Source organism: Pogona vitticeps, chromosome 2 (genome assembly GCF_051106095.1).
Source record: "Pogona vitticeps strain Pit_001003342236 chromosome 2, PviZW2.1, whole genome shotgun sequence".
Classification (NCBI taxonomy): domain Eukaryota; kingdom Metazoa; phylum Chordata; class Lepidosauria; order Squamata; family Agamidae; genus Pogona; species Pogona vitticeps.
In genome coordinates, this window is record NC_135784.1 from 94,046,038 (window position 1) to 94,058,954 (window position 12,917).

At 40.2% G+C, this 12,917-nt stretch overlaps 1 protein-coding gene across 5 annotated transcripts in view; it reads left to right on the plus strand.

Annotated features, from left to right (window-relative positions):
• The window catches only part of ANXA6 (annexin A6), a 56,341-nt gene that overhangs the window by 1,218 nt on the left and 42,206 nt on the right, over nt 1–12,917 (plus strand). For all 5 annotated transcript variants that reach the window (XM_020809951.3, XM_072990047.2, XM_072990048.2 and 2 more), the window contains exon 2: nt 3,953–4,008. In XM_020809951.3, coding sequence (XP_020665610.3) covers nt 3,991–4,008 — 18 coding nt within the window. In that variant the 5' untranslated portion in view covers nt 3,953–3,990. The remainder of the gene's footprint in view (nt 1–3,952; nt 4,009–12,917) is intronic.

The window sequence follows — 12,917 nt, forward strand, 5'->3', positions numbered from 1 at the left end:
CATTGTTTCCAAGGGTGTAAGAATTGGTTTGGGCTCTGAAAAAAAATTGCTAACATTTTCTGTATGTTGGCAACTGATGTTTGTTATAGTTATATGCTAAAGCGCTACAGTCAGCCTAGCCTCATGCACTCATTCTCTTTGGATTGGGTGTGGTCTGTGTGTGCCATACTACTTCTGGAAATGCTTTACGGGTTGCAGCCTCGCACCCATCTGGAGGACAGTAGTCCTCACTGAACTCAATCAGAATTACTTCTGAGATGACACATGCAAGGCCTGCATGGCTACTTGTTTAAATGGGGAGTAAAAACTTTTCAGAGGCTGCGGATGACATAGCATACTGCCTACAGTGCTTTAAAATAACCCTCCTTTTTGCTCTGCTAGCTTGAATTCATAGAGTTGGATGCTTTATATACTAAAATTATCATTGTTTGTCTAGAAGGCTTGGAAATAAGTACTAGCGGCTTCTGTGCCCTGATCCCTTCCTTGCTGTTAACAATAGAGAAGTCACTGAAGAAAAGGATAGGGAAACTAACCTGCAACAGATTCATTCATTCTTGCAAATCATTTAATAGTGTACTATCAAAAATTTCTCTCTGAGCTCCTACAAAACAATTCAGGTCATGCATTTCCTAACTTGCAGCAGCATCTTTTCTTTAAATATGTGGAGAACCTAATTAATCTTGGAAAGAAAGTGTTAGGATTGCTTCCCTGGATGCAACTGTAGACAGCTGACCTCCAGCTATCCAGGATAGTCTCACTTCTGAGACTGGGAGAGTTTCCTTCGTGTGTGTGAATGGAATCCCTCCACTCATGGCCTTTGGATGTTTTGTAGAACAACGCCTTTGCTGCTTGTCCATTGTATTCTTGTGTTTTATCACTTGTCCTTTCAATCAAGTATGTTTGCTTTTTGGTGACTGAAAGTTGTAAATTCCGTTGTCGGTTTGTTCTCCAAAAAGGTACTGTCATAGGGAGACATAGACCCTAACTCCTTCAACAGAGCTGCAATTCCATGGAAATCTGACAGGTCTTGGAACTGGGAGTCTGGTATTTTAGTCCTGCTAGGTGCAAGGAATTGCTGGATCCACTAACTGTGAGACCAGTCGTGGTGGTCTAAACTTGATAAGAGTCACTGGGCTTCTCTTAAGTTCAGCTTTGTCTACTGAGTATGCCCCCAAAACTTGGAGTAACAATAGCAGTGGGGCTTCTGTTTTGTTTTAATTAGTGTGTCTTTGGACTAAGAACTTTGTATCTGTTTCTGGGTACTTTTCTCTAAATGTGAAAGCTTGGATGAGTTACAGTCCCCTCAACATGCTAGCTAAAATCTCATTTTCAATTCCAGATAAATGAGAATCTCCAAAAACTGAAAATTGCATGCACATTGCACAGAACATGAGATTATCAGGATATGAGATTTAGGGGGTGAGACAGGAAATGACTCAGTCTCCAACATGCCACACTGAAGTATTACTCCTCTTCTATGTGGCTACAAATGCTGATACTTTGGCCAGAGTGTAAGAACCATGGGTCTTCTCTTTGCTGGGATGTAACTGCCTGTAAATTTATGGAATAAACTAGCTGTCGCTTCATGCCTTTAGTATAAGAAATCAAACCAGAGCATGCTCATGTGTTATGTAGTACTAGAATAGGAGTGGACAACTTGGTTGGACCTCATCCTTGGTGGCTCTGCAGTAGGGCCGTGGCCACACAGCTGTTTGATACAATTTCCCCTCCACACACACAAGAGCACACACCTTTGGCTGAACGACACAACATCAGGGAAGGCAAGTAGACTGCCATTGCTCAGATTTGTCTTTATGTCTGGGTTATGTACCAGGTAGATTTGGTTACATCAAGAAATCTAAAGCCAGTTCAAGGCAAAACTTCCTGCCTTCATGCTGGCAGACCTAGGAGTAGGTGGGTAAAGTTACTACTGATAAAATTATTAGTAGGTGGTAGTGAAAGATGAGCAAGAAGTGGCTTATGTGAAACCTTCTCTTTCATATCTCCCTTTCTAGTCATAGTTTCTTCAGAATTTTTCGGGTCACCCACACTATACTCCTTCTTTTAAGGAAATGATGAAATAGCCTGAAAGACTGTTTTTTTTCTTTTAGCAGCCAAGATGATGGGATTTTCGTGGTTATAGGCAGACCACTCACAAAATGAAATACTCCTTTCTGTTTGAGATCTAGTGTCTTCTCAGTTCCTTTATATAAAGGACACTCCTAAATGGATTATTGCTCGAGATGTTGCAGCCATCTGTGTGCCAGTTCTGCAAGAATTTGATCACACACCCCAGAATTTTTTTTGTTGTAGCATTCTGAAGCCGCAGGAGTTTGACAGAGTGTTCTTGACTCAAATCATGGCTATGTAGAAAGGCTTTCATGGCTGAGCTGCACCATAACGCGTGCATTTTCTAGGTGAATGCACCAGAGACAAGACTGAATGTATTAAGGCATGGAATGTGTAGCCCTCCAAATGCTGTTCCACTGTACTTCCTAGCAGCACTATCCAGGCATAGCCATTGGAAAGGATGATGGGACTTTGGAGTCTGGCAACATCTGAAGGACCGCACATTCCCTGTTGCTGTATTACCCAATGGGAAATGCAGATACTATATGTTTGTTGGTGATCTGTGACTGGCCCTTAGTTTCTACTGTATATCATGACATATGACATAGTAATGGTGTACTGTAGTTGCTGCATCAAAGAGAAGTTATTTCTTTATGTGTATATGTAGCAGTACATATTACATCATGGTGTGAGATGCAGTTCTTGGGAAGGTGTGGTCTCCTTTGTCTCTCCTAAGCTACTCTGTAGCATTCTTGCTGAAGATCAAAGGGTTACTGTCTTATTGGATCTTAGCCCAGCAGACAAACCGCAGTGCAGCGATGCACTGTCTGCAAGGAGAGGCCCTGCGTTTTCCCTGGCTGGAAAGGTCCACCCATTAGAGATCTGTGGCTGTTCTTAACAGTCTTTACTAGGTGGGCTTTCCTTTTTTGTTTCTTTTTTTTTAACATAAGGCTGTGGCCAAGAGCTTTGAAGGAAAAATAAAGGATACCTGCAGCTTTGTAAAATGGGAGAGCATGCTTTGCTAAACTCAGAAAGCAGATAGGGTGGCCTTTTTTTCTTTATCCTCTGTAAATGTCAACATTCGCCATGTTTCTCTCATTTATGGTAAAACACAGCTTCTCATTAATACCATCTCTAATAGCTGTAGTACAAATATGTCATTAACAATTCCAAGATATCTTTACATAATTATCTCCAAATTCGTGTTTTATGGCGAAAGCATGCTTGGAAATCATTGGACAGTTTGTCAAGTTGATGCAAGAAATTAATGGCAGTGGACAGTAACATCAAGTGTCTGTTCCCAACATTCATGGACTCATCATTCTTCTCCTGGCTGATGTTGTGTCAATCTGGCAGTGTAAATTTTACCAGAGACATTTATGGCCATCTGGAAAAAAGAAATATAATGGATAGGAAAGAAGAATTGATCCCTATGCTTTATTTCATTTAGCTTGTGTTACCATGGCTCTAGAGCAGTGGTCCCCAACCTTGGGCCTCCAGATATTCTTGGACTTCAACCCCCAGAAATTCTAGCCAGCAGGGGTAGTGGTGAAGGCCTCTGGGAGTTGTAGTTCAAGAACATCTGGAGGCCCAAGTTTGGGGACCACTGCTCTAGAGAACTATTTATTGAGGAACCCTCTTCCAGTGGTTCTGCAGGAAAGCCACAGATAGGTGCCCAATAGCATGCACCAAGTGCTCTGTGCAATCTTGAGGCAGTGAAGCAAGTTCTTCTTTATGCGAGGTTTGTCACTGGCTTCAGTCTCAGTTCCCTCACATGCAAATCAAACCTTGAGAAGCATTTTGCAATTTAATACATTTAGGAAAATAAAAAGCAAATGTTACCTGGCTAATGTATGGTTGTTTTTCATTTTATTTTCTGCAGTGTCCTCTGACTCGTCTCCTAATTTCATTCCAGAAGCCATGTCAAGCAAAGGAAAGGTAAGGCACTTTCAGCCTTTCTGTGGGTTTTCTCCTTGAAGATGCATAAGGCGAGGAACAGCCACCAGACCCGTAGACACTCATTTCAGCGCTTGATCTTGTAATGTTCCCGAATGATGGAGGGTAATCTAATGGTTAATACATGATTGTTTAGTTGTCTCTTCCTGCTTCTAAACAGCGGTGAGGGTTTTGTTTTGTTCTAATTTTTGGTGAACTTATGTTCTTTCTTCCTATAGCCAGCATTGGTTCTAAATACAAAACAGATGCACTACACAGACTCCAGAGTGAAGCCTCTGTTATTTAAAGTCCAAAGATGGAGCAGAATGGATATGGGGTGGGGCGGGGGGAAGAACAAGTAGAAATGGAAATGTGAAGAGAGAGGTGCTGTTTGTTCAGTCACTGAAGTAGATGCAGCTCATATTTCCTCCTGCAGGCCTTCTCCGATAAGCCTACAGCCCCTCCCTTGAAAGCCTGCCCCAGCCTTCCCCATCCTGGCCCCCTCCAGCTGTTCTGGGCTACAACCTCCATTATTGCCAGGCGAGCGTGCCCAGTTACTATCCAACATATCTGGAGGGCACCAGGTAGGCAAAGTCTGGCCTAAACGTTCTGGTCCAAGAACCTTTAATAGCCTTGCACTTTGCTCCATACAGAGATAGCTGTACTCTGAAGGAGACTTAATGAATGTAAGTTTTCCATGTCATCTGAAAACTGATTTCCCACCATTCCAGTTTGTATGCAGGACCTCCACAGAGAAGATTCTCTTGGTTGTTGGTTGTGGGAGGAACCCAGTGCTAGAGGGGCTGAAGTGAATATACTCACTCCTCATGTATTTGTTGTCATAACTTATGCAGGGCTTGAGACATTGTGTCATTTTGGAAGTATTCCGGGAAGAAAAACATCCTGCTGTATTTGACTGCATAACGTTACATATGATGGTATACACAGTGGAAGAGTGCTCTGTCATGACATTGTAATACTACAGCACAGCAATGTACAGTGTTCAGGGAAGGCATTATAAGCAAAGTGTGACACCAAACTCTATCATTAGAAGCAGAGCTCACTTAATAGAATAAGACACTGTTTATTCTAACATGAGCTTTCTTCAATATGCATTTTGCAAATTAGCCTTATTTGGTCATTTGCCCTCAGGAGATATGCATGGCTTTATTTTGTAGGTTTGATTTCTCAGGGACTAGCCTTGCAGGATTTGCATACCTCAGTGGGAGGTATGAAAATATATATTTCCTTTACCATTTGATCTGACTCATGATTGTTGGAGGGAGTTTTTCCTAGAGAAAAAGTGAAGAGGGAAAAACCTTTGGTGCTTTTCAGACCAAGCTAAACATTTTCTAATTTTTATGTCCTTTCTTTTGAAGATGTATTAGCTAGCCCTTCCTAGCAGCATTATCCAGACTCCATGAGGTTCTGTGGAAATGTTTCCAACAAAACATTTGGTCCAGCTTTAGCTGTTTTCACACACTATTGCACAAAGAACTGGGTGTATGTAACTACCATTGTTGGCAGCCACAAGTTATGTTGTGTGTGGAACCAATCTGAAAAGAAGTCTTCCTTTTTGACATATTTTTTTGAAATTAAATACGAAATGAAGGGAGGGAGCTCTTAACCATCCTGAAATGAAATCTTTCTTCAAACGTTGCTTTAGACATTTGAGAGCCACCTTTGAGGGCATGGCTCTTCTGTGACTGAGGTAATGATTAAATAACCTGATCAAAGGAGAGAGGGTGTCAGTTCTACAACCGGGATGTCCATGACTGGATCCCTTAAATGCAACATTTAAGGGATCTAGTCAACAAGGGTGCTGTTTCCAAAAGACCCAAATCTGTACTAAGGTAACATTTTGAAGGATTTCTGAGTCTGAAATCATGTGGTCCACTTGAGTGTATCAAATTTGATTTCAGTTCTCCTTTAAAGTACACAGGATGTACAGTCTGTGTGTGATCTTTTGGTTCATACAGGATCTTGATTTGCTTAAACGTGAAGCACGTTTACAAGTTCCATTACAAGTTCTGAACAGATTCTTTGGTTCCGAGCCTAAACTATAAAGAAGCACTTCGCTTTTTGTCTAGACTGATGTTTATCACATAATGCTAATATTTCCAAGTTTCCTTTCTAACTAATTCGAAAGAATTAGTTTAATGGGTTGTGAGAAAAATAATTTCAAGTTGCATCATAATGGTAATGTGCCTTCTGTAAAGAATAGATGTCTCAGTGCAAAATGCTCAGCACTTTATTTATGGAGTGGTGTAGGTTTAGGTTTCTTGTGCAGTAGACTGTAGTGGATTATTAACCAACTTTGGTATTATATTAATTCAGTTTATATCCCATCATTTCTACAAAGAGTTTAAGTGTCTCTCTTCTTCCCTACTTTTATCTTCTAAGTCTGAAATAGCTGCGGCTAAGCAAGAATAGCTCATCCATATTTACCCAGTGGGCTTTATAACTTCACGACCTTAACCTGGATCTGCCAAATCCCAGTCCAGCTTGGTTATTGTTGTTGTGTTTTGTGTGTGTTCATTTATTTTTGCAATCTTGCATGTTGCCTTTAGTAGGTTTGGCTCGAAAGGACCCTTCTGGGCTGAGATGATGGTCAGGTCTATCCAGTTGTTCCTTCCCTGCCTCTGAATTCAAAGAGAGCAGTACCTCACTGCTCTATGTTCCTTTCCTTGTCTAGACTCTGTTGAGGTCTGTTCTCGAAAGCAGTGATGTCTGTTAGTTTGCTGCTTGATTTGTTCAGTTGTATTCTTTCTCCGTCTAATGTCTCAGAGTGAGTTACTGAGACTGTAAATGCCAGTTAATGAGAAGACAGGTGGACTGCTCTGAGGAACATGTTGCTATTCTGCTCTGCGAATCCTTATACTTCTGCTGCACAGAATTTAATCGAAATTTAAAACTGCAACAGTTATTTCAGTAGCAATGTGTAACCTACCAGTGGGGTGCACAGATGGGGGACAAATTAGGCCAAATTCACAATTGAGTTTTCTGCCTTAACAGCATGTCTGCCCCCAGATCAACCCTTCTTCTACATGATTGATCATGGATCCATAAAGCAGCTTTTTAATCTTTGTCTTTGAATTAGTAGCCTTCCCTTGGGCACTGAACCTACTCTTGTCCCCAGGGCAAAAGCTATTTGCTTCTGCTCATTCTTGCCTGTATTGTGTTTCTTCCTAGCCTAGTCCTTTGCTTCATGGTAAGTATGATGTAACTTTAAGTGTGTTTAACATCATATTACCACACTTAAGGTGGTAAGGGTTAATAACATTCTGCATGTGGATTTGTCTTGGTATAGTTGGCTGTCTTAGGAGGATCCCCTCAGCACTATGGTGATATCCCGGTGAGCCACTGGAAGTCTGAGGAGACAGTACTGGCCTAGCTGGACAGGTAGTTTGGCCTAATGCAGAGAAAGTCATTTCCTAAATGGGGTTTTATGTTCTCTTGCCTTGTTACCAAACAGAACTGAGAAGCAGAGAAGTGGATATGATGCTGTGCACAAGTAGATGCATTGTGTCAATATGTAGGATGTAATAACTTCATAAATTTGAAACTTTCATGGTAGACATAAATCAAACAGCTTTCACATCCTTTATTATGTCTCAAAAAGGACACATTTTCAGCAGAGGTGACTCATAGGTTTAGCTCCTTAACAGAAGAAGTACAATTTCTACATTAGACTATCGTGGTGCACTGCATATGGGTCTGCTTCTGGGGATGATTTGGAAACTCCAGGTAGATTAGAACATGGTGGCTACGTCACTGAATTCGACTGAGCATTATGATTATATTACCGTCTCCCTGAACAAGAGAGCCCTGTGCAGATGGAAGTGTCCCTTGCCACTTGTCTACCAGGAGAGGGCCCTCTTGGTGGTAGGGTTAGAAATTATGAGATGTTCTTGCAAGAGGAGCCATTTTGGGGCATAAACATTCAAGTTGGAGAAAGTGTTATTCTCTTTCACCTTCTGTTGCCCTCTTATGTGTAGAGGGCAGCAGGTCTAAATAGGAGAGTGGCCCATTCAGGGGGTGCATGTGTTGAGCCTCACAGAAAATGGAGGTTCCACCATTTGGCCTAACACAAATAAAAGAGCAGTCACACTAGAAATGGAAAAGAGCCAGAAAAGGCATACTCTTCCTGTTTTCATGGGAGGTGTTCAAACTTCAGTACAGTATTTGGAGAGGGCTAAAGACTTTCCTGGTTCCTGTTTGGTAACTACTTAACAATTGGGCATTTTAAAAAATCCTGATCTTTTACACCAGTCATTGGTTGTGTTTATACTTATTTGATTTTATCATTTAATTAGTTGTTTAGCTATAGTTATTTTTAGCTAAATTGTAAGTTATTGAGTTTTTACTGGAGCCTTTCTTGATAATTTTATTACCAAACAGTAGATAAATATCTGTAATAAATAAAAACATGGGTACATATTATATATTTGATATATAATGGATAGAGAGTTCTTCCCTCATTTTCATTCTCAAGGTTACTTTGTCACACCAAACCCATTTATCTTAATTTCTGAGAATTTAGCAAGTACTACACTACTCAATTCAGATGTAAAAGCTTTTGTCTTTTTCAAAATGAAAGCATTTGGGGCTCCTGTTCATAGTCATCCCCTTTCCTTTGAAAAAATGTGGAGGGAGCTAGAAGCTTCCAGCAAACTACAGTATTGTTTCATAATTTGTAGGCATGGTGGAGCAAATCACAAGTCAGAATAAGATATGAGAGGAGGTCTTTTTGGTGGCTGCTCCCAAACTATGAAGTGCCATAGCCTACCTGGGCTTACCTGGGCCCCTTTGCCATGGCCTTCAGCTAACAGATAAATATCTTCCTAGAAGCAGCATAAATTTTAACTAATCAGCTAACTATTCAGATTGCCCTCAGACCAAGATTCCAAACCATGATCAAAGATGCACACTGTGGGGGAGTGAGGGTGAAGAAGAGTCAGAGACATGCATGAAGAGATAAAAATAAATCTCAGATGAAGCCAGAGAATGTCTTTGAGGACAGGATGCTAAATTCTGACTGCAGCAGAAAAGACCACACCCAGTCCAGTTTGTAGATATTTTTGTAAGAGTCAAAATGAGTTGGAAAGATGGCAACACTTGGCCCATGTGCACTCCTTCCCTCTTATTTCTGGTGAAGTAAAAGAGTTTTAAGTCTTAGAAGGGAAAGCCCAATAAAACCTGCTTCTTGGAGATGAAAGTTGGCTAAGTGCACACACTAGACACCATTGAGCGGTGAGTCCACTTTTATCTCTCTGGGAACACTTTTTCTAGGCTAAGCCTGGCAATGATGGTGTTGAGGTGGTTACTACAAAATCATCAGGCTTTCTGTTGCTCTGTATCCATTGCTGCTTTCCTACATCCATCCATGGTCTGGCATAATATTTTTTACCTTTCTCTCTATCTCTCTCCCATCTTCTCTTTCTTTGTTTCTTTGTTTCTTTCTTTCTTTCTTTCTTTCTTTCTTTCTTTCTTTCTTTCTTTCTTTCTTTCTTTCTTTCTTTCTTTCTTTCTTTCTTTTTTTCTTCTTGCCCCCATTTTTGTGTGCTGCTGCTCTTGTTTATCATACTTATTGCTAGAGAGGTGACAATCTTTTTTTTTTTAAAAAAAAAAAACAAACACCTCAGTCTACTGCTTGTAGCCCAGCAGTGTCTTACACTCACAGGAGAAGCTCCCCACATGCAATAAAACACAATAGATCCCCCTTTGCTGTCTTGCCCTTCCATTAACACTAGGGCCCTGGTAAATATTTCAAGGAGTCTTGGTGGAAATCCCTGGGATCAGGTATCAGTGAAATCCACACACAGCTGTTGCTCTTTGTGCAGCTGTTGTGCCCAGAGGACAGTTCTGGCCATTGACAGTGTTTTCTTTAACTGGGAACACAGGTGTGGCTGGTGGAAGCAAGAGACCAGTATGAGGGGGGGAGGCTCGAAGAAGGAGCACTTTTTAAATAAGATAAATCTGTAACAGTTTTCAGTTTTGAAAAACAGTGTGCTCTGGGCTCTGAAATCAAAAGAGGAATACAATAATATCCCCATTTTCTTTTAGCTTCATGCTCCTCATACTGCTTGTGCATCAGTTTTGCACCTGCAGAAATGCAGATAATTATATTCCATCCTTGCTTATCTGTAAATGTACAGAGGATAAGATTTGCACAGTGGGCTGACAATAAGGGCAGTGATCTACAGGGCATGGTGTTATTGAAAATGTGCAAGACAAAACCAGATGTTTTGCTTGCTTAGGGCCATCAGACAAATATTTGAAAGAGGTCTATAATTCCCAGCCTGATGAAGAGTCTTGCAGGACTCAAAAGCTAACATACTTTTTAGATTCTGTCATTCCAGTAAAGATATTACTTGTTTTGCACAAGAAGCACAGGATATTTAATGGCACTATCTGCTTTTAAAAGAATTTGTGTGTTCAAATCTGTATACAAAGCCAATACTGTCATCACTGTAGATTACACTAATTGTTATACCTTCATTGAGACATTCATTAAGTTTGCAAATTTATGTGAGATTCTCTCAGCTGTGACCATCAGACCCAAACACAGAACTGAACACAATTTGAATTAAAAAAAAAAAAAAAACAGAATTACAAGCTCGGAATTCTATGTGTGGGCCAGATGCTGCATTTGAAAAATGCATATGCTTCCAAAATATACATGACAAAATGTGTACATTTGAAAACATAGACAAAGATATACATGTCAGTGGAAGAAAAACATATTTTTAAAACTGAACAAAGGATTTCTATCTTGTAGTGTAGGCAAAAATTGTATTTTGCACAAAATTGTATCTTTTGTGCAAAGTGCAACAGGGGTTTTTGCACATGTATTTGCATAAAATAACAAGGATTTTGCATTACCTCTCACTTTCACAAGCTATTTTGCAAAAGCCCCTAAATGGAAAAGAAATGCACAAAAACTCTGGTTATCTTATCTACTGGGGAAAAGCCTTTAGAAATTTTGCATTCTCACTTGGAAGAACACAATAGGCAAGGGTTTACATTGTTAGTGTATAAGGAGGATAGTGGATAAGAAGGAAAAAATGTGCAGAAGCAAACATTTATAATTCTCTAGAATGGAATGTAAAAGGCTGAATGGCCTCCAGAAGATAAATAACCTCTTCTCTTCCAATTTTCTTCTTCACAGTAGATATGTTGCAGTATCTTTTTCACTTTCCTTCCCACTCCCTTTGAAAACAGATACTTGAGGGAGGGAGTTAGCATGCTCGCTGCAAATATAGAATTGTACTGTTCTGAATATGTTATCAAAGTTCATTCCCTTTTCTCAACATTCATTGTGATTAGACTGCAGACAAACATAAATGAATGTTAAATGAAAAAATTAAACAAAAGGCCTCAGTTTTGTGGCCAAAACAATGAGAGGCATCTGTCAACGCTGGACTGCTGGTTCCTAAGGACTGAATACAGGTGCCTCTGTGATGGGTCATGTAAAGAAATAAGAACAACAAATAGCAAGGCATTCTGCAGTCCAAATTGTAGGATCTGTTTTTGTCTTACAAAAGCTCCCTAGCCCCCACAAGCAGCAGCATGGCTGCACCTTGGAGAGTTTTATCCATGCCTAAAAATGCATGAAATGTAAATTGTCGAAACTGCAAGTTTTGAAAATGAGGCCACACAGCATCTGTTTTGTGAGGATCCATTGATTCCAGATGCTTTCCTGGACAATCTGTTTGTAATATAACCAAAATGATGTTGTTGCACATTGGGCAAAATACTGCTGCTTACATATACATGTACTGGCATAATTGGCAAATTGCCACTAGTTTAAGGGTCGCTGCTTGTATGGGTTACATAATTTGATGTGTGAGAAAGGATTACAAGCAGCAATTTCTTAACTAGTGGCAATTTGTCACTGTGATTTAAGCTGTTGCGCTTACACTGGTGGTTATAAATGATAGGACTCTGGTCATTGATTGCCACATATCTTTAATTTAAGTAGGAATATTTGAGTGACAGGTAGTTGTTTATTTGTCTCAGCCCCCCCCCCCCCCAAATTGTCCTACCTGCAGTTTAAGTATCAGCAAGACTGAGAAGTCCCAGGTTCACTGCTATATGTGAATGTATCACAAGCATTGCTGGATACTTACATCAGTATTAATGATGTGTTACAAAATTGTCCCACTCAGAACCTTCAGGAACTTTTTTAGTATGTGTTATTTTCTTATTCTAGAGACTGACCATTCCATGCAGTGCTCATGTGACACTTCTTTTCTCCATAGCAGTACTCATAATGTTGTCAGCTGACTTTACTTGATAGAGATGGCAAGCATCACTTGAATGATAAAAAAGCTCATTTAGTGGAGCAGAAGACATGAAGTGCATAAGACTAGCATTTGTTAAAATGGAGTCTTCTGCTACAGCATTCACTTTGTGCAAGAAATGCTTCTCATGTAAACAGCAGTACCTATATCGTAAGGTGTACATTATTTTTAAAAAAGTCATAATTTCTATATAGAAGTAAATTCCATAGAATAATGCAGGTATTCATCAAGTGGCTGCCACGTTTTGTAGTAATTAAGTGCAGGGGACAGAATCAATGGGATTGATGGGCTTACATATTGCACTTGGATCAGGGAGACTAGAATTTTGTGTTCTGGGATGGATGTACGGGGTCTAAACTCTCCAAGTCATAGATACATTCAGGAACATATTTCATGACACACTGAGTTTGCTAGAAGAAATTCTTTGTGGTCGATAATCTCTGCATGAATACGAGTCCTCATACAGTCCTCAAAATGCATTCGGAGTTGGCCAAGTTTATGCCCATCGGGAAAGCAGTAGGTTGTATTTGCGGGAAATCCTGGGAAGATGATATCTCAGGTTCCTACATCTTGTTATGTGGAAATGTTCTACCATCCCTCTCCAGA